We start from the raw sequence: 22,024 nt of genomic DNA on the forward strand, positions 1-22,024 counted from the left end.
AAAGTTTTCATGTTACACATCCAATAATTTTATTACTTTAAAAAATTTGAGGCACCTAAAAATAAGACCTTAAACCAATATTAAATTTGACTTCAGAACATTTTTTTTTTTTTGAGATGGAGTCTCACTCTGTTGCCCAGGCTGGAGTGCAGTGGCACGATCTCGGCTCACTGCAGTCTCCACCTCCAGGGGTCAAGTGATTCTCTTGCCTCAGCCTCCCGAGTAGCTGGGACTACAGGCGTGCACCACCACGCCTGGCTAATTTTTTTTTAGTAGAGACAGGATTTCACCATGTTGGTCAGGGTGGTTTCGAACTCCTGACCTCAGGTGATCCACCCACCACCGGCTCCCAAAGTGCTGGGATTACAGGCGTGAGCCACTCACCGCTCTTGGCCGAAAAAAAAAAAATTCTTAAAAATATTCTTTAAAAAATGAATAAATTGGCACTGTCACCCCGGCTGGAGTGCAATGGCAGATCTCAGCTCACTGCAACCTCCGCCTTCCGGATTCAAGGGCTTCTTCTGCCTCAGCCTCCAGAGTAGCTGGGACTACAGGGGCGTGCCACCAAGCCCAGCTAATTATGTATTTTTAGTAGAGACAGGTTTTCACTATGTTGGCCAGGCTGGTCTCGAACTCCTGACATTGTGATCTGCCCACCTCGGCCTCCCAAAGTGCTGGGATTGAGCCACCGCGCCTGGCCACATTCCTTATCTTTTAAGCTAAAACCCATCTCCCCAAATTGCTTATCTTCGAAGCAAAAATCAAAGCACATGCTTACAAAACATCCAACACGCAGTGTGCTTACTAAATGCTAAAATACAGAAATCGAAAAAAACAATTCTTGTCTTTCAAACATCTATAAATAATCGCCAACAAATTTTTCTTGGCAACTCTAAGTTATAATAATTATTATAAAATTAAAATCTTAAGGCCGGACACGGTGGCTCACGCTTGTAATCCTAGCACTTTGGGAAGAGGAGGTGGGCCGATCACCTGAGATCAGGAGTTCGAGTCCAGCCTGGCAAACATGGTAAAACCCCGTTTCTAATAAAAACACAAAAATTAGCCAAGCATGGTGTCGGGCGCCTGTAATCCCTGTTATTGGGGAGGCTGAGGAAGGAGAATAGCTTGAATCCGGGAGGCGGAGGTTGCAGTGAGACGAGATCGCGCCACTGCACGCCAGCCTCGACGACAGAGCAAAACTCTGTCTCAATAAATAAACAAAATAAATAAATAAATAAAAAATGTTAAGGGTCTAGCCACAACAGTTCAAAAAAGTCTCCAAATCCAGGCAGACTCTCTCCTTCAAGCTTGTAAGTAATCCGAAAGTTCTAGAGTTGCCGGAAGTTATCTCCCTCAATGGATTAGAGCACATGATCTAGCAATAATAACGTACCTTGTCACCACATCAAATGATTTTGAACACCTCCCATCATCGACTACCGACTAACAAAAAGAAGGACTTGATTCCCGGCAAATTTTTCTCTTCTGAACTGAGCATCCCCGAAATCCAGCTTTCTGAACGCGCAGATGCACGGTGAGCGGTACCCCAGGAAAAATGGAAGGGAAAGTGGTACAAGCTAAAAGTCTTCTTGGCAGCAGAGACGATCGCTACCTGGGCCAAGACAGATCTGGGGGTCCAGGGCAGGGATTCTTCCCTGATATCCACCCGGCACCCGAGTTCACGCTGGCAACAGTGGAAAGCCCTCCCCTCGCAGAGCAATCCGCCACTAGCCGCACCCCGCCGAGCTCTGACCTCCAAAGAGGGTCCCTTTGGCGATCCCGCCCCTTCGTCTGATGTTTGTGCCTTTGATTGGCTCTTAGGTGGATCTCTCAGCGTGGCTCGCCCAATGGAGGTCCCGGTCGGTGGCCCGGTCGCTCCGCCCCTTCCCTAGCCCACGCGGAGGGCCCGCCCCCTGCCCCGCGCCGGCTAGCGGAGGAGAGTAAATACAACAGAAGCGCAAAATGGCGGAACCGCCGAGCCCAGTGCACTGTGTCGCTGCCTCCGCCCCCACCGCCACCGTCTCGGAGAAAGAACCGTTTGGCAAGCTGCAGCCCTCCTCCCGGGACCCTCCGGGTTCTCTGTCCGCCAAGAAGGTCCGGACTGAGGAGAAGAAGGCACCGCGGAGAGTGAACGGAGAAGGGGGCAGCGGCGGGAACAGCAGGCAGCTGCAGCCGCCGTCAGCTCCTTCGCCTCAGAGCTATGGCAGCTCCGCGTCTTGGAGCTTTGCCCCTCTGTCTGCTGCTCCCTCCCCGTCCTCTTCTCGGAGCAGTTTCTCTTTTTCCGCTGGCACGGCCGTTCCCTCTTCAGCCTCCGCTTCCTTGTCTCAGCCGGTGCCGCGCAAACTGCTGGTCCCTCCTACGCTGCTGCACGCTCAACCTCACCATCTCCTTCTGCCCGCCGCCGCCGCTGCCTCGGCTAACGCTAAGTCGCGCAGACCTAAAGAGAAGCGGGAGAAGGAGAGGAGGAGGCACGGTCTCGGCGGGGCCCGAGAGGCCGGCGGGGCCTCCCGGGAGGAGAACGGGGAGGTGAAGCCGCTGCCCCGAGGTGGGTGCCGTGCGGGGAGGGGGAGGGGAGGGTGCCGCGGGTCCCCGCCGCCCCACTGGCGCCCACGGGGCCCGGGAAGGGGGAGCGCGGCGGCCTCGTGCGCCAGCCTGGACGGGCCGGGAGGCGTCCGGTTTTCAGCAGAGGATTTTGCAGTTCCCAAGGGGATAGGAAATGGAGCCTGTAATTTCGGTTGCAGAGAAGGGGATGGCCGACGCTCTTATTTTCTGTATCGTTTCTTCCTCCCAGTTAGTGCGCTGCAGGATTTGTAAAAATCCATCTTGAGGACTCCCCTAGGTGTGTTTGGCTAGGGAGAGAGATGGAGGGAACGGGATGGGGGAAGGGTTTGGTCTTGTAAAAGATGCTCGGTTGATTGTTAGGCCATTTAGACGTGGTCGCGGGAATTCGTATTTGTGACACAGCGTTCAACCCTGGATAATCCTGTCAAAAAAGGGGTGTGGAGAGAGCACTGGCGTCAGCTGGAAGCTACCAGAGGCCTGAGCTTTTCATCCCTATTAGGGAAATGAGGTAGCGTGCAGGGCCCGAAGTGCGCTGTTTCGTAAGGTACCCTCCCTGCACCCTACTCTCCGCTGCGTATTCTTAAGTGTTTTGGGTGGTCCTGTTTGAAATAGCACCCTTCTGAAAGAATTTTCAGCCATATTCTTTTTTTCCTGCAGCAAATGATAAGAGCCAGGAGCTTTGACGATTTTTGGACAGGTCAAGCGGCTGCAGATTGTTTGAGCATTAGAAAAAGGCAGATTCTTAAGGGTTCTTGTCAGAGAGGGTCAGTTTTGTTTTTAAATGTAGGCTAGTCGTATAATTTTTCAGATAGTGTTTCTTTAAAATAGGTGTTTCTGCCACTTCAGCTACGGATACATAATGATCTGACAATAGTGCAACATACAGACTAGGTGAAAATCAAATCTTTATGTGATCGCAAGCTTAAAGCGCATGATCTTCATTATAAATGTGCACTGCTACACAGTGTTGTCAAATGACTCTTTTTTTTTTGTTTTTTAGAAAAAGAAATGTCAAGCAGTTTTGGCATTGCTGATCTAACAGTAGCTTAGGTCATGAAAAATTTTCTGTTTGGTATAATATTGTTTGTTTTCACAATTTAAAACATGCTGCATGTGCATGTAGCAATAGTGCCACTTCTTCCTTGATATTTTTTGCCTGTAGCAAAACTTTGACATCTAAGCATAGCCATTAGGGACTCTGGTGCAATGTAAAGATCTCTCAGCTTCCGGGAGTGTTGCTTCTAGGAAAATGGTTTTGAGGATGGGATTCATGGTACTTTTATTCAGGAATTTTAGGTGGTTAGTATTTTAAAGCTATTTTGTTTTAACAATTATATGTAAAATTTAGGGGATAAGTGCCTGGAAGTCTGTCCGTAAGCAGCTTGGTATCATCACTAGTGTTTGTGGTGTGTAAACTGCACATTTGCTCTAAGTTCTCTGAAAGAGGAAGTAAATATGAATGTTACATAGCTGGAGTAATGGAGTATTTGAGAATAAGCATTCTTTAACAATTCTAACTTAAAATGTGGAGTACACAAATGGTCCTTAAAGTGAAATGGCTGTTAAAGAGGAATTTTTATAGTCTTTTCAATTACATTTCGAATCCTCCTCCTTTTGAGGGTTAACACTAATATTGTTAATCCTGAATATAAACAGTAATAGGTTTTACATTAAGATGTGGGAATGATCTTTTCCCATGACCTATGTGGATTTTTTTGAGTAGTGGCAAGATATTAACACTACTGTAAGATTTTCATTTTTTCAGATAGAAATGCTCTTATTGAAAAACTATCAGAAAAAGATTGCTTTTCAGTGTCTTGGTGGTAAATTTAATGGTGAAAATTTTTCCCTCGTAACTTGGGGAATACTTATATCTTTCTAAAGTTTGAATTTAACTGAATTGAAGTTCTGTTTTAATGAATTAAGAAGATTCTTAAATAGTGGTATTAACAAGTAGTATAGCAAGAATACATATATGCCTTTATTATAGATATAGTTGCAAATATGAAAGTCCTAATTTGCAATACAATGCTCATTTCTCTGTGCTTTTTGTAAAAATCTTGGTGAATGGGTGACCAAGTGTTTGTTTAGGTATATACCTCTTTTTAGTGTTGCTCTAAGTTGGCTGTGCATAGTTCAGTAACCCTTCAATTATCCACAACTGGCTGATTGAACAGTCTGAGTGAGAACCAGACGTTAGCTATAAAGACACCTAAACAAGGAAGAGATTCTCCCTCAACAAAACAAACCCGAACCACACACCCTCGAAAGACCTAGCCTGCACCCCAATTTGATTAAACAGTTAAGCTCCTGTATTTATTTGTAGTTGGGCTTTTAAAAAGTCTTAAGTCAGAACTGCTTTATTTTTACGTTGGTGACCATTCTAACAGAACGTATTTGGATTAAATGAAAGCATGTATATGAAAGGGCCTAGCAGGGTATTCAGTAAATGTTATTTGAAATCTGAAGCATAGTTATTAATTTTTTTAACCCTATAACTAATTAAAAGATGGGTGAATGCTGATAGAGGAAGGATCATTGACAGATATGAAAGTTAAGAATGATGAACAAGAGAATTATGAAAGTATACTAATATAGGCCCATTTAGTGCCAGGGCTTGATGCCTCACAATCTCTTAAGGCCATCTTATCATATTGCTGTAGCTGACTTGCGTGATAGCTTGACTCACCAAGTAAAAGTTAAGTTTCTTATAAAAAGGAAAAGTGCAAAACATTTTAGATTTTTTTTTTTTTTTTGAAACGGAGTCTTGCTCTTGTTGCCCAGACTGGAGTGCAGTGGCTCAATCTCGGCTCACTGCAACCTCCACCTCCTGGATTCAAGAAATTCTCCTGCCTCAGCCTCTAGAGTAGCTGGAATTATAGGCACTCGCCAACACGCCCGGCTAATTTTTGTATTTTTAGTAGAGACGGAGTTTCACCATGTTGGCCAGGCTGGTCTCAAACTCCTGACCTCGTGATCCGCCCACCTTGGCCTCCCAAAGTGCTGGGATTATAGGCGTGAGCTGCCGTGCCCAACCAACATTCTAGATTTTTAAAACGAGAAAATAATCTGATTTTAGTGCTTATGGAGGTAATTTACTGAAGAGTTAATCAATATTCTTGTAAGACTGAACAAATTGTAGAATTGGTAAGTGTGGAAAGTAAAAATGGACGTATACCAAGAGTATCCAAAATTTAGAATTATTTTATGGCAAACAACACAACAAATATTTAATTAGCTATCAATGTGCCTTCACTGACTCCAGTAACCAGTAAAATTTGTGTAGATCTTCTAACTATCGTTAGTACTTTTGCTTTGTATTTGTTGACTTTTTTCCTTAAAATGAGCCTGTGAAGTATTTCAAGACGAAACCAGAGCATTTCACTGAATTTTTACCTTGAAAGTGTAGTTGCAGAATTTAATGAAAATAGCAGCTTTTCTTAGAATCAAATAATCTGAGGTATATAAATGTGAGTGATATCAAAGGGATGGGTGTCTGAAGATTTTTCTAACTATACTCTCCAGTATTGTGACTGCACAATTTTAGGTTAAATTCATATTCAGAGTTTTTATCATATGACTAAATATTTGTTTCTGCTGAAGGAATAATTTACTATGATTTTATTTTCTTGTGTAACCTTTTGTTTTTCATGTCTCATTTTTTTTCGTTTGCTTAGTTTTCTCTGGCAAAGTCTTTCTGTACCCTCCAGTAGCTCCATAAAATGCTTCTCAGTGCAATTTTCCACATGGGCAAATCTGTCAGATAAACTTACCCATTCCATTTGTTCCTGTAGACATCCCTTCTGGGGCTGGGCGCGGTGGCTCACGCCTGTAATCCCAGCACTTTGGGAGGCCGAAGCTGGCGGATAGCCTGAGCTCAGGAGTTCAACACCAGCCTAGGCAACACTGAAACCCCATCTCTACTAAAAATACAAAAAGTTAGCTGGGCGTGACAGTGTGTGCCTATAGTCTCAGCTACCTGGGAGGCTGAGGCCTCGCTTGAACCCAGGAGGCGGAGGTTGCAGTGAGCTGAGATGGCATCACTGCACTCCAGTCTGGGCAACAGAGCAAGACTCCGGCTCAAAAAAACCAAAAAAACAAGACATCCCTTCTGTGCTTTTTAGTCTGGGTTGTTTCCTCTTTAGGCCTGCTGTATAGCTATCACCTTGGGACTTTCCTTAGTGATATTCTGGGAATTTCTTTAACTTTTGTTGAACTTTATTTTTCTGAATATTATGCCTGCCTTTTGGTTTCTTCCTTCATTTTGGATTTTCATTTTGGATTTCATTATTACCCTTTTACTTGACTGGCGGTTGAGAAATTTCTGCATTGGAAATAATTTTCCCTCAAATGTTTGAAGGTGGTATTCCATTATTGTCTGGTTCCCAAAGTAGATGTTAAGACATCTGATCTCCAAAAAGTTGTCTATTCTGCTATCTGGGGGATTTCAATCCTTTCACTGAATTTTATAATTTATGTATTTTTTTCTTTGGTGTTTTTCTTCACATCTCACTCTTCCTTCTGAACTTTCACTGAATTTTACTTTTTTTTTTTTTTTTGAGACAGAGTCTTGCTCTGTTGCCCAGGCTAGAGTGCAATGGCATGATCTTGGCTCACTGCAGCCTCCGCCTCCTGGGTTCAAGCAATTCTCCTGCCTCAGCCTCCCAAGTAGCTGGGATTACAGGTATTCGCCACCACGCCCGGCTAATTTTTTGTATTTTTAGTAGAGACAGGGTTCCGCCATGTTAACCAGGCTGGTCTTGAACTCCTGGCCTCAGGTGGTCTGTCTGCCTTGGCCTCCTAAAGTGCTGGGATCATAGGCGTGAGCCACCGTGCCTGGCCTTCACTGAATTCTAAAGTTTTAGCTTTTATTTTTTTGAGATGGTCTTGCACTGTTGCCCGGGCTGGGGTGCGATGGTGCAATCTTGGCTCATTGCAACCTCTGCCTCCCAGGTTTGTGTGATTCTCTTGCCTCAGTCTCCCGAGTAGCTGGGACTACAGGCGCACACCACCATACCCAGCTAATTTTTTGTATTTTTTAGTAGAAACAGGGTTTCACTGTGTTGGCCAGACTGGTCTCCAACTCCTGGCCTCATGATCTGCCTGCCTTGGCCTCCCAAAGTGCTGGGATTACAGGTGTGAGCCACCACGCCAGGAAAAGTTTAAGCTTTTAATAAGAATTTTTAAGAGCTCTTGTCCTTTGTTTCAGTATTATGGTATTTTGTTCCTCTTTCATGGGTGCAGCATTTTCTGTTTCCTCTTCAAGGATATTAATGACAGCTTCTTTGAGGTGTTCTTCTGTTCTTCCTATTATTTTTTGTTCTTCTTATTTGTTTGTTTTGGTCGCTTTCTTTTAGTTGGAGGTTTTGTTCAGATCTTTGTGATCATGAGCAAGGTTAATGACTAATGGACTGCCGTGTTTTTAATCTTCATTTCTTTTCTCTGGATGCTGGGTAAGAAGGCTTTCAGTTTCTTCAGATAGAGGTCCTTTAATTTTCCTGTCTCTGTGTGGGTGGAATGATGGAGAAAGGAGGGGTGTCTTAGTCACTCGGGCTGCTATAATAAAATACCATAGAATGGGTGACTTAACAGAAATTAATTTTTTATAATTCTGGTGGCTGGAAGCCTGAGGTCAGCATACCATCGTGGTCAGGTTCTGGTTAGGGCTCTTTTCCTGGTCTGTAGATAACTGCCTTCTTCCTGTGTGCTCACATGACTTTTCCAATAATGGAAAGAAAAATCTCTTCCTTTTCTCTTTATAAAGCTACCAATTTTATTGGATTGGGACTGTGCCCTCTGACCTCATTTAATCTTAGTTACCTACTAAAAGCCTTATTTTCAGATACAGTCACATCAGGCATTAAGGCTTCAACATACGGATTTTGGGGAGGCATGATTCAGTCCATAGTGAAGGGCTTGGCAGAGGTAATGAGTTTATATGACAGGGTTCTAGTGCTTCATAGGGGAAGAAAGCTACAAGTCTTGTCATTCATTTAGTAAGTTTTTACCTAGTCTCCCTGTTTTCATACCAGCATTTCACTTCTCTTTTCTGTGAGCTATACCCCTCATCTTGGAGCCACTCTGATTCAGTTTTGCTGAGGACCATACCTCCTGTTCCCTTAGGAGTGTGTGTTTGTGGGTATTCTGCTCTATTTCCTAGCACCCTCGGATTTCTGAGCTTTTCTGGGGTATTGCAGGGTAAAGAGGATTGTTTGTTATTATCTCTCCCATTATGCTAAGGCATTTACCATTCTACCATTAGCTTTTTGTCTTTATACATTGTATTTCAGGTAATAGTTACAGTATCTCCTAGTTATGTCAGAAGTGGAGTATGTGTTTGTCTCTTTTTTCCTACTGTTTGGGTTTTTTTTTTTTTTTTTTTTTTTTTTTTTTTGAGAAGGACTCTCACTCTTTCACCCAGGCTGGAGTGCAGTGGCACAATCTTGCTCATTGCAACCTCTGCCTCCCAAGTTCAAGCGATTCTCCTGCCTCAGCCTCCCAAGTAGCTGGGACTACAGGTGCCCACCACCATGCCCAGCTAATTTTTGTGTTTTTGTAGAGATGGGGTTTCACTGTGTTGGCCAACTCCTAACCTCAGGTGATCTGCCTGCCTCTGCCTCCCAAAGTGCTGGGATTACAGGTGTGAGCCACCATGCTCGGCCTGTTTGGGTATATTTTTAAGAGACAGGAATCTTGCTCTGTTGCTCAGGTTGGAATGCAGTGGCACTGTCTTAGCTCAATGTAACCTTGAACTCCTGAGCTCAGAGGATCTTCCTGCTTCACCCTCCCCAGTAGCTAGGACTACAGGTGTGCAACCACGCCCTGATACAGTTACTCTTTTTGAGCTGATATACGTCTGTTATAAAGGCATGATATTTTCACAGGGTGATTGTTAGAATGAACATAGTATATTGTAGAACCTGGCATATTGTTAGGCATTCGTAAGGGATGCTAGTTCCTGACCTTACTTTCATACCTAACACATTGGAGACATGTAGTTTCACAAGTAAGTATAATTTGTCTAATTTTCCCATGGTGTCCTGGTTTCTGAGACCACCTGATAGTTAGAATGAACCATACTAACTTTTTGAAAGAAGTTTGTATTTCAGAAGTTTTAAGTTGGTTATAATAAATCTCATTAATTTTTCACCAATCTCAAGTGAATTAAACTTTTCAAGTAATGGATAAACTACCTAACATAGGATATTGAAAAATAATGATAAACTTGTAACTTCAAAACATTTTCATTTTGAGTATACATTAAACTTTATGTTGTATATTTTATATTTTCTTGAATTACAGATTGAAAAATTTAACTTTTAATCACAAGATTTTTAATTAATACAAAAGAAACCAGTGTACTTTGAATTCTGGGTGTACTCATTATGCTACTTCAACAGTTTTTTTCACCTCCCCATCTCCACTTATTTATTTATTTTTGGCTCTAGCATTTTAAAGCCTATTCCAGATGTAAATAATTTTACCAAGAAACAATTAGGACTGATTTTTTTTTCCCATTACATAACTAATAGTGCTTATGAAGTTTAAATAGTAGCCAGGCACGGTGGCTCATGCCTGTAAACCCAGCACTTTGGGAGGCTGAGGTGGGTGGATCACCTGGGGTCAGAAGTTCAAAACTAGCCTGGCCAACATGGTGAAACCCCGTCACTATCAAGAATACAAAAATTAGCTGTGTTGGGCGCCTGTTATCCCAGCTACTTGGGAGGCTGAGACAGGAGAATCACTTGAACCTGGGAGGTGGAGGTTGCAGTGAGCCAAGATGGCGCCATTGCACTCTACCCTGGGTGACAGGTGATGAGCGAAACTCCATCTCAAAAAAATAAAGTTTTAATTGTGTGTGTGTGTAAATGTGTAAATATACAAGTGAGATTCTTCCTTTACCCCAAACTATCATTAATTGATGTATCTGTGATATCTCAACCCCCATACTGTCATTAATTTGGTATATTGCCCATCTAGAATAGATTTGCTTCTATATTTTCCAGATTAGCTCTTGTTAAAAAATTTTTTAAAAATTGTGATAAAATACATGTATCTTGACTCTTTAATATGACATTGACTTTTTGAAGATACCAGTCCAGCATACTTATTATCATGCAAATTTTCCTGTATTCATAATTTTTAAATAGTTATCTTATTGTGGTGATACTTACTTTATATTTCTTGTAAATTGGAAGTTAGCTATAAAGACTCTGTTAAATTCAGGTTAAACAGTTTGGGTGAGAGTGTTTCCTAGGTGCTCATATTACATCAGGAGGCATACAGTCTTTAGATTGTCTCATTATTAATGGTGTTAAATTTGATTACTTGATTAAGGTGACCACTAGGTCTCTCCATTGTAATGATTCTTTTTTTTTTTTTTGAGACGGAGTCTTGCTCTGTCACCCAGGCTGGAGTGTAGTGGCTCGATCTCAGCTCACTGCAACCTCTGCCACCCGGGTTCCAGCGATTCTCCTGCCTCAGCCTCCTGGGTAGCTGGGATTACAGGCGCATGCCACCATGCCCAGCTAAGTTTTGTGTTTTTAGTAGAGACAGGGTTTCATCATGTTGACCAGGCTGGTCTTAAACTCCTGACCTCAGGTGATCCGCCTGCCTCGGCCTCATGATTACAGGCATGAGCCACCACACCTGGCCTGTAATGGTTCGTTTTTATATTTGCATTTAGCTTGTAATCTGTGGGGTGATGCTTTGTGAATATCCAATTCCCTGACTATCTTTTACTTAATAACATTTTCTTTCTTGTTTTTTTGTTTTTTTCTGAGACGAAGTCTCACTTTGTTGCCAAGGCTGGAGTGCAGTGATGTGATCTTGGTTCACTGTAACCTCTGCCTCCCAGGTTCAAGCAATTCTCCTGCCTCAGCATCCCAAGTAGCTGGGATTACAGGTGCCTGCCACCATACCCGCCTAACTTTTGTATTTAATTTCTTTTCTTTTCTTTTTTTTTTTTTTGAGATGGAATCTTGCTTTTGTCGCCCACGGTGGAGTGCAATGGTGCGATCTTGGTTCATTGCAACTTCTGCCTCCTGAGTTCAAGCGATTTTCCTGCCTTGGACTCCTGAGTAGCTGGGATTACAGGTGCCTGCCACTACGCTGGGCTAATGTTTTGTAGTTTTAGTAGAGATGGGTTTTCACCATGTTGGCCAGGCTGGTTTTGAGCTCCTGACCTTATGATCTGCCCACCTTGGCCTCCCAAAGTGCTGGGATTACAGGCATGAGCCACTGCGCCCAGCAACTTTTGTATTTTTGATAGAGACAGGTTTCACTGTGTTGGCTAGACTGGTCTCCAATTCCTGACCTCAAGTGATCTGCCCGCCTCGACCTCCCAAAGTGCTGGTATTACAGGCATGAACCACTAGGCCTGGCCTTAATGGCATTATATTGTTAATTATCCCAGCCTAACCATTTCATTGGGGGTTAAAGAATGATGCCAAATGATTTCTAAATATAAAATGAATTATTTTGGGGGGTGGGAAATTCAGTATAAATTGCTCCTCCTATGTCTAGTTTAAAATTTGGCAATCTATTTTTATTTCGGATACCAGAGTAAATACTGTAAGTTTATTGTTATCTGTATGGTCAGAATCTTGTGGTAAACACTTTTATTGAATTCTTAATTCACCATACTTTGAATTTTGGAAGGCCACTTGCACAGTGCTTGTAGATAAAGATTGATTGTAGTAGTCCAGTTACAGTTGGTAATCTATTACAATATTGGTAACATGGCCAAAAATAAAAAAGCCCTGCCAATTTTTAAATATAGCAAATATGTATTACTGATACTGTGTATAATTTAAAATTATAATCTCTATTCCATGATGCCCTCTCTTGGCTAATATAGATTAACTGTATACCCATATGAATTCCCATTAAACTAGATTTTTTTTTTTTGAGACAGAGTCTCACTCTGTCACCCAGGCTGGAGTGCAGTGGCGCGATCTCAGCTCATTGCAACCTCTGCCTCGGTTCAAGTGATTCTCATGCCTCAGCCACCCAAGTAGCTGGAGTTACAGTTGTGTGCCACCATGCCCAGCTAATTGTATTTTTAGTAGAGACAGGGTTTCACCCTGTTGACCCAACTGGTCTTGAATGCCCGACCTCAAGTGATCCACCCGCCTTGGCTTCCCAAAGTGCTGGGATTACAGGCTTGAGCAACTGCGTCTGGCCTTGAACTAGATTTCATGAAGTCCTTTAGAGTAGGTATTGTTTTAGTGATCATTTATGACCTTTCCCTTACACTCAGTGATTAATCTGAAGAAAAAATATATAATACCTTTTTATTAAGAAATTAATTTTATCAACCATGTTTGCATTGCATATTTAAGTAGCTACTTTTGTTAGCTTTTTTTTTTTTTTTTTTTGAGATGGAGTCTTGGTCTGTCGCCGAGGCTGGAGTGCAGTGGTGCGATATCGGCTCACTGCAAGCTCTGCCTCCTAGGTTCACGCCATTCTCCTGCCTCAGCCTCCCCAGTAGCTGGGACTACAGTCGCCCGCCACCACGCCTGGCTAATTTTTTGTATTTTTAGTAGAGACAGGGTTTCACTGTGTAAGCCAGGATGGTCTCGATCTCCTGACCTCGTGATCCGCCCACCTCAGCCTCCCAAAGTGCTGGGATTATAGGCGTGAGCCACCGCGCCCAGCCAGCTTTTTTTATAGAAGGGTATATGTTTCCTGTAGATATTTAACTTAGAACCACTTTCACTGTTTGTCATTGGAGCAATATATGGAAAGCAGATATCCTGGGATAATATTCTGGTTGGATCACTGATGAATTTTATATCTTAAAGGAATGAATATTCACTATTACTCAGTTTTCTCATTTGAGAATAATGAAAGTACCAAAATTTGTAAATTTTGTCAAGCACTTCTCTCTTTTTTTAAATTATAGATGACTGGCATCTATATCAGGCACTTTCGAGATAGGTCATAAGCTTATGCAGTGAGTACTTGGGTGCACCATGAGCTGGGATATGAGCTCTTTGAGGACAGAAATAGTAATAATAATAGCCAAAATGTATAGACCTTTACTTAGCTCTTTACATATACTGTGGTTTTATATAATTTTCACTAGTCCTTTAAAGTTTAATTAGATGTTAGCCTTTCATAAATACTGTATGGGAGTTCAGAAAATTTAAATATAAAATAAGTTGTAAATCTAGGTTTCAGATCTTTAGATAGTCTGATTTCAGAGCCCCAACTCTCAAGTACCATGCAAACTTTGTTAAATTTGTTTTTAAATCTCCTTCATCTAGAATCATACTTTGCGTTATGAGACTATCAAATGAATGAACTGGGTTTTGGAGGAAGAGTAGAATTTAGGTAAATGGAGATGATGGAGACAGGCTTGTTTGGGGTTGGGAGGTGGGATGGTGTGAATAAGATTGTAGAGGCAGGAGGGTGTGTGGCATGTTCAGTAGTCTGGGAAGAGAACCATTGGCTGAGATAGATGCTTTTGTACAAAGTTGGAAGTTAAGATGGCATGGCAGTTGAAAGTTGGCCACAGTGTGCCTTCCTTTTGCCAGGATGAGGAGTTCAGACAATTTTTTTTTTTTTTTTTTGAGACAGTGTTGCTCTGTAGCCCAGGCTGGAATGCAGTGGCACGATCTTGGCTCACTGCAAGCTCCGCCTTCTGGGTTCACGCCATTCTCCTGCCTCAGCCTCCCCAGTAGCTGGGACTACAGGCGCCCACCACCACGCCCGGCTAATTTTTTGTATTTTTAGTAGAGACGGGGTTTCACTACGTTAGCCAGTATGGTCTCGATCTCCTGACTTTGTGATCCACCTGCCTCGGCCTCCCAAAGTGCTGGAATTATAGGCGTGAGCCACTGCGCCCGGCCAAGTTCAGACTATTTTGTGTGCAACAGCAAGACACAGTTTTTTAGGAGGGTGATAATATATTTAAATTGGTATTTTAGCAGTAATAACTTTGGCATTGTGTAGGATGGATTGGCTGAGAGAAGAATTGGAGACAGATATTGAAGACTACTGTATTAGTCAAATGAAGTGATTTTACTGAAAAAATGATTGGTATACTTGGACATGGAAAGAAAGACCTAGAGAGAAACATATGATAAAGCATCTTGATTATTGAATGTGTAGCAAGAAAGGAGGATTCAGAGATATTTTCATGGCTTCCGATGAAGAGAATAAGCATATCACTGAAAAATTGCGAGTTGGCCCGCCGGAGAACTGAGTTTGAAATGTAGTCCGGTACCTTATATTAGAGTTTTGTCATCAGATAGAACTCAACATTAGTGGTGAGTCAGTGGTAAGGGTTAAAAATAACTGCTTGACATAGAAGGGATTCTGTTTTGTATGTGTATGTGTATGTGTATGTGTGTCTGCCTGCCTGTGTGGAGGGACCCTTTTAGAACTCACAGGGGCAGATAGCAGTAGTCTCTCCTCTCCCCTCCCCTCCCCTCCCCTCCCCTCCCCTCTCCTCTCCTTTTTTTTATTTTTTATTTTATTTTTATTTTTTAAAACCAGAACATTTATTGCATGACTAATCGTTGACATTCTTAAGATGAACTAGATGCTGCAACAGCTGCCCTCTTGGGTTTAGGTGTTGTTCCTTCACGGAATCCATGCCTGAATCTGCGGTATACAATTTTTAGGTGCCTCATTCGACCAGTTCCGGTGGTATTTCGTCTTTTAGCCTTGGCACTCCAGTTATACTTTCTCTTGCGCTTGGCAGGGTAGCCACATTTGCCACAGGTCGACTTCTGAAGGTGGTAGGCCTTAGAGCCACAGCGGCGGCACAATGTGTGCATCTTATTGCGACGCTTTCCAAACGATGACGTTCCCTTCGTCATCTCGCTTCTGCAGCCGAGACCAGAGAGCTCTTTTCTTTTCTTTTCTTTTTTCTCTTTTCTCTTTTTTCTCTTCTCTCCTCTCTCCTCTCTTCTCTCTCTTCTTCTCTCCTCTTCTCTCTTCTCTTCTCAGACAGAATCTTACTCTGTCACCCAGGCTGGAGTGCAGTGGCACAATCTTGGCTCACTGCAACCTCCGCCTCCTGGGTTCAAGCGATTCTCCTGCCTCAGCCTCCCGATTAGCTGGAATTACAGGTGCCCGCCACTACACCTGGCTAATTTTTGTATTTTTAGTAGAGACGGGGTTTCACCATAATGGCCAGGCTTGTCTCAAACTCCAGACCTCAGGTGATCCCCCTGCCTTGGCCTGCGAAAGTGCTGGGATTATAAGCGTGAGCCACCATGCCCGGCCAATAGTTACTTTTTTTAATGAGGAGCAAATAATCTAGAGTCCTCCTTAGTTCCTAGGTAACAAAATTAACTGTTTAGAGTCTTCCATCCCCACCACCCTAATTTTCTTTTTTCTTTTTTTTCTTTTTTTTTTTTTTTTTACCGTCAATAAGAAATTTACTTGTTTTAAAAAAATCCAAATGCTGGCATTGTCCAGAAAAATTTAACAGGTTTATTTATAATTATTACAAAGTTGAACTGCTGAAACTTGTTCACTGAAACATTTTAACTTGCATTAATGCTTTACGCCTCTGCATTTATATTAAAAATTCACACACAAATGAAAATGGAAAAACTGCCAGTACCTGATTTCTGGGGTATTTTTCCACTCGCAATCATATACTTAGGTACCTTTTGACCCCAGGGAAAAAAAAAATGTAACGTTCAGAACTACCAATAACAGGAAGAAGAGAATTTTTTTTTTTTTTTTTTGAGAATGAAATGTTTCCCATCATAGTGGCTTCTTAAGCACGTTCTCCACGTATGCGGCGTGCTAGCTGGATGTCTTTTGGCATAATTGTTACACGTTTGGCATGGATAGCACACAGGTTGCTGTCTTCAAAAAGGCCAACCAGATAGGCCTCACTTGCCTCCTGCAAAGCACCGATAGCTGCGCTCTGGAAGCGCAGATCTGTTTTAAAGTCCTGAGCAATTTCTCGCACCAGACGCTGGAAGGGAAGTTTGTGAATCAGAAGTTCAGTGGACTTCTGATAACGTCTAATTTCATGGAGCGCCACAGTACTAGACCTGTAACAATGAGATTTCTTCACCCCTCCAGTAGAGGGCGCACTCTTGCGAGTGGCTTTTGTAGCCAGTTGCTTCCTGGGTGCTTTACCACTGGTTGATTTGCGGGCATTCTGCTTTGTACGAGCCATGGTACAGAGACCTCCTTACTTACCCCCCTTCTCCTTTGGCTGGAGCTCGGCGAGCGAGAGGCAGTGCTGGCGTTAGAGAGCGACGGCCCCCTAATTTTCATTGTCTGTCTTCTGCCACTAATTTCAGCATTTGGTTTGGTTTTGGGCCCTTTGTACTCTTCTTTCTGGCTTTTGCTTATTGCCCTGGTAAGTTTTCTCGTGTCCATTGTTAGCACTCCTCAAATTTTAACTTAGTCCACTTTTAAATCTATATAAATTGCTTCCTTGACATTTAATATGTCCTTAGATTTTTTTTTTTTTTTTGAGACGGAGTCTTGCTCTGTCACCCAGGCTGGAGTGCAGTGGCGGCGTGATCTTGGCTCACTGCAACCTCTGCTTCCTGGGTTCAAGCAGTTCTCCTGCCTTAGCCTCCCGAGTAGCTGGGATTACAGGCGCCTGCCACTGCACCCTGGCTAATTTTTGTATCTTTAGTAGAGACAGGGTTTCACCATGTTGGCCAGGCTGGTCTCGAACTCCTGACCTTGTGATCCGCCCACCTCGGCCTCCCAAAGTGCTGGGTTTACAGATGTGAGCCACCGTGCCTGGCCAGATATTTTTTAAGACTGTAGAATTAATATGTTCAAAACTTTTAGTCTTCTTTATCCAGATTTGTCTTGCTATGTATATTCCTTGTCTCAGTACCATATACCTAGTGGCTCAGTCTTGAAAACTGGGTTTGTACCCTCTGCTGTCATTTAACTTGTAGCCAAATCTGGTTACCACTCACTGTCTTTCGTATCTTTCCACTTTTGCTCTGTCTTTTCTACTAGTCTTAGTTCAAATTACCATTGTCTCTTGCCAGGATTATTGCACAGTTGCCTCCTTAGTGGGCTCCCTACTTCAGATCCATGTGCTTTCACTTCATTCTTTATGCTATATGGTCAGAGTGATAACCAGATATCTAAATGCATATCTAGTGTACAGCCATACCACCCTGAACCATGTATTTCATCTAAATGCATGTCTAATCATCTCACTTTTCTGTTGCTGGGATGAAGTTCAGATTCCTTGAAATGTCTTCCAGAGCTCTGGATGATCATATTCTTGTTTTGTTCTTCAGGTTCTTCTCAGTGCTCCTCACCGCCTAGAACTTTCTCCACCCATTTTCTTTCCGTCCCCAGCTCCACACTTTTACTACACCTAGCTAATGTCTGCTCATCTCTCTAGGTCTCAACTTGAAAGGGAGGCCTGTGCTCCTCTATGACTAGGTTAGGTTCCCTTCACTTTGTTCGTCTCTTATGCTGACTTTCTTTACTTCATTTTCTTGTTTTTTGTTGTTTCTGAGATGGAGTCTCGCTCTGTTGCTCAGGCTGGAGTGCAGTGGCGCGATCTTGGCTCACTGTAACCTTTGCCTCCTGGGTTCAAGTGATTCTCCTGCCTCAGCCTCCTGATTAGCTGGGATTACAGGCGCCTGCCACCATGCCTGGCTAATTTTTGTATTTTCAGTAGAGATGGGTTTCACCATGTTGGCCTGGCTGGTCTCAAACTCCTGATCTCAAGTGATTTGCCTGCCTCAACCTCCCAAGGTGCTAGGATTACAGGCTTGAACCACCATGCCCAGCCTTCTTTCCTTCATTTTAGTAACTTGTTTGTCCTCTTTGCAAGACTGTAAGTTCTGTGAAAGCTGGGTCTGTGATTATCTTCTTTTGGATCAGACCTTCAACTTCTGGATACATAGTTGGGAACTGAATGAGTTGCAGTACATTTCAGCCCTTTTTAGCTGCTCAGAAGAGATGCCTGATTGTCATTTAGAAAAACAATTGGCTGGTATTTCAAACTGAAAACAGCAGAAGGGTGATAATGGGATAAGAAGTTGATCAGCAGCTCACAGACAACAGGCAAATTGTCAAGTGGAAAGGAAATAAACTGTGTGGGTAATAGTAATCTAATTATATTTCACAAATTGAGTTATCAGAATTGCCATTTTGTATACTCTAACTTCACATAGTTGAAACTTATCACTACATTGTATAAAGAAGATCTTTTGCATATTAAATTTTTTTTTTTTAACTATTTTTATTTTTGGGAACACAGTCTTGCTGTCACCCAGGCCAGAGTTCAGTGGCTTGGTTATAGCCCACTGTAATGTCGAACCCCTGGGCTCATGCAATCCCCTTGCCCAGCCTCCCAAGTAGCTAGGACTACAGGTGAGCACCACCACACCTGGCCGATTTAAAAAAAGTTTTTTGTAGAGATGGCTTCTTGCTGTGTTGCTCAGGCTGGTCTTGAACTGCGTTCAGGCAATCCTCCTGTCTTAGCCTCTGAAAGTACTAGGATTACAAGTGTGAGCCACAGTGCCCAGCCTGTATTGTTAGTCTGAGTTTGTTTACAAAAGCTGTGTTAACCAACAACAGTTTGGGAATGGATAGATAGAAGTAAAGGAGGGAATACTTTTTCTTATTTTAGAATAGTGGCATTTTGAGTAATTGTTCTGTGTTCAGAAGGAACCATATTTAAGTACAGTGTAAATTTCTAGTAAAATTTTTACCTGTTTTGCATACTTCCATATATATAGAATTATGAGTGAAAACATACATGTTGTGTAATATACAATGGAAAAACCATAGCACTGAGAATCAGGAGGCCTTAGGAGCAAATTCTTGCCCTATCACCCATTTGTGATCTGAAGGAAAGGAGTAAAACCTGTGTGAGGCTGAGGGTCTTCATCTGTAAAATAAGAGGTTTGAACCAAATACTGAAGGTTCTTTGTAAGCTCGTTTGACATTTTATAATTGTATGTTTTTTTTGTAATCATAATGAAAATTGCCTAATTAAATTTTCTAACTATAATAGTATATGCTCATTGTAAAAATAATTCAAATTTTAGGAAGAAAAACATCTGAAATACTATTATGTTTTAATGATTATATTTTCACTTAGTGTATTATTTTCACTTATATGTACATGTATATAATTTTTATGTGTATGCTTTTTTATATGTCTACAAATCTTATATATACATAAAATTTTTTTTTTTTTTTTGAGATGGAGTTTTGCTCTGTTATCCAGGCTGGAGTGCAGTGGTGCAGTCTTGGCTCACTGCAACCTCCACTCCAGGTTCAAGCCGTTTTCCTGCCTCTGCCTCCCGAGTAGCTGGGATTACAGACACCTGCCATCATGCCTGGCTAATTTTTGTGTATTTGTAGAGACGGGTTTCTCCATGTTGGCCAGGCTGGTCTTAAACTCCTGACCTCAGGTGATCCACCGTCCTCAGCCTCCCAAAGTGCTGGGATTACAGGCGTGAGCCATTGTGCCTGGCCACATATGTGATTTTTTTAATGTACACAACGTTGTTTATGTGTTCTGCAACCTGCTTTTTTCATTTAGCAGTATATTAGAAATACTGTTCCATGTCAATACATGTAGAACTATATTATCAATTTTAATTGCTTACCTAGTATTCCTATTTGCATTATATGTATAAACCATAATATATTTAACTCATAACTCAAAAGAAACATTATATTCTTTTTTCTGTTGTAAATGATGCTAAAATAAAACTTCATGTGTGGGCATTTATTCATTTAAAACTTAGGATAAAGTTCTAAAAGTTAAATTATAGAGGGTAAGGGGAAAGTTAAAGATATATACACTTTAAATTTTGATAAATAATGCTTTCCTGAAAGATAAACAATTTGCTATATCACTTGCATATATGAGACTGTCCAGGCCGGGCGCGGTGGCTCAAGCCTGTAATCCCAGCACTTTGGGAGGCCGAGACGGGTGGATCACGAGGTCAGGAGATCGAGACCATCCTGGCGAACACGGTGAAACCCCGTCTCTACTAAAAAATACGAAAAACTAGCCGGGCGAGATGGCGGGTGCCTGTAATCCCAGTTACTTGGGAGGCTGTGGCAGGAGAATGGCGTAAACCCGGGAGGCGGAGCTTGCAGTGAGCTGAGATCTGGCCACTGCACTCCAGCCCCGGCGACAGAGCGAGACTCTGTCTCAAAAAAAAAATATATATATATATATATATATATGAGACTGTCCATTTTTTACATTCTTTCCAATGCTGTTTTCTCAGATTTCAAAATCCACGTTTTGATTGTTGGAAATTTTATGATTTGCATTTATTAATGATTAAGATTAAACACATTTTCACATTTCACTTAAATGTTCATGTGCTTTGCCAAGTCTGAGGGACTTATCCTTTTCTTTTTTTAAAAATTGGTTTGTGAAACTTTGTATATTAGACATATTATCCCTTTACTGTTGCAGTTTTTTTCTCTCTAAACTATCATTAGTTCATAAACATTATTTAAGGGAGTTGTGCTTGGTCTTTCTTTCATACGGAAGTTTTATGTTTTTATGTACTCAAATTGATCAGTAATTTAATTTTTTGGCTTTTCTCTCTCTCCTTTTTGTTTTTTTGATGGAGTCTCACTCTGTTGCCCAGGCTAGAGCGCAGTGGTGTGATCTCAGCTCACTGCAAGCTCCGCCTCCCGAGTTCACGCCATTCTCCTGCCTCAGCCTCCCGGGTAGCTAGGACTACAGGCATCCGCCACCATGCCTGGCTAATTTTTTGTATTTTTAGTAGAGACGGGGTTTCACCGTGTTAGCCAGGATGGTCTTGATCTCCTGACCTCGTGATCTGCCCACCTCGGCCTCCCAAAGTGCTGGAATTACAGGTGTGAGCCACCGCCCCCATCCTCTCTCTTTTTTTTTTTTTAAAAAAATGAAGACACAGTCTTACGGTGTTGCCCAGCCTGATCTCAAACTCCTGGCCTCAAGCAGTCCTCATGCCTTGGCCTCTTCCAGTGTTGGGATTATAGGTGTGAGCCACTTCGCTTGGCTGTTCTGGCTTTTATTTCTTAGAAATGTTATTTCTACCTTTAGTTCATAAAAATATTTTCTTAAATAGCCTATTATTATTTTATATGACATTATTGATTAAAATCTTTGTTTAGAATTTATTTAGACACAAATTTAGGAATCCAAATTAATTTTGTTCTAGTAATTAGTTGTTTTAACATCATTTATTGAATAGTCCTTCCTTTCCACAAAGATGTAGAATGCTAATGTTTATCATACTAAAATCATATGTGTAGTTGGGTCTGTTTTTAGATTTACACTTTTTTACCTTTACCTCTGTAAATTTGTTTCTGCTCAACTAATACCCTCATTACTCTATCTTTAGGATAGATTTGATATCTATAGGGCAAAAATCCTGATACTCTTATTCAGAATTTTCCTGGCTTTTTGAAACATTAAACTTATTGAATTGTAATTTACATAAAATACATTTACCCTTTTTTAGGTATATAG

The 22,024-nt window shown here is 41.9% G+C and overlaps 3 protein-coding genes across 3 annotated transcripts in view; 1 reads left to right on the top strand and 2 right to left on the bottom strand.

Moving 5' to 3' along the window:
• Positions 1–1,908: 1,908 nt before the first annotated feature.
• The window catches only part of RSBN1L (round spermatid basic protein 1 like), a 98,808-nt gene continuing 78,692 nt past the window's right edge, over positions 1,909–22,024 (top strand). The window contains exon 1 of the mRNA XM_050782747.1: positions 1,909–2,548. Within this exon, the coding sequence (XP_050638704.1) occupies positions 1,966–2,548 (583 nt within the window). The 5' untranslated portion in view covers positions 1,909–1,965. The remainder of the gene's footprint in view (positions 2,549–22,024) is intronic.
• On the bottom strand, positions 15,050–15,448 carry LOC126949881 (60S ribosomal protein L37-like). Its single transcript, XM_050782782.1, has one exon. The coding sequence runs from the start codon at positions 15,393–15,395 to the stop codon at positions 15,102–15,104; it is 294 nt and encodes a 97-aa protein (XP_050638739.1). The 5' UTR covers positions 15,396–15,448; the 3' UTR covers positions 15,050–15,101.
• Positions 16,223–16,948, bottom strand: LOC126949879 (histone H3.3A-like). The gene has a single exon (XM_050782779.1). It carries the CDS (start codon positions 16,715–16,717, stop codon positions 16,307–16,309), a length of 411 nt encoding a protein of 136 aa, XP_050638736.1. The 5' UTR covers positions 16,718–16,948; the 3' UTR covers positions 16,223–16,306.

Source organism: Macaca thibetana, chromosome 3 (assembly GCF_024542745.1).
Source record: "Macaca thibetana thibetana isolate TM-01 chromosome 3, ASM2454274v1, whole genome shotgun sequence".
In the NCBI taxonomy this organism is placed as follows: Eukaryota; Metazoa; Chordata; class Mammalia; order Primates; family Cercopithecidae; genus Macaca; species Macaca thibetana.

What these genes read in the sequence shown, in the direction of transcription:
- LOC126949879 (XM_050782779.1), bottom strand. Translation starts at nt 16,717, where the DNA reads ATGGCTCGTACAAAGCAGAATGCCCGCAAATCAACCAGTGGTAAAGCA.
- LOC126949881 (XM_050782782.1), bottom strand. Translation starts at nt 15,395, where the DNA reads ATGACGAAGGGAACGTCATCGTTTGGAAAGCGTCGCAATAAGATGCAC.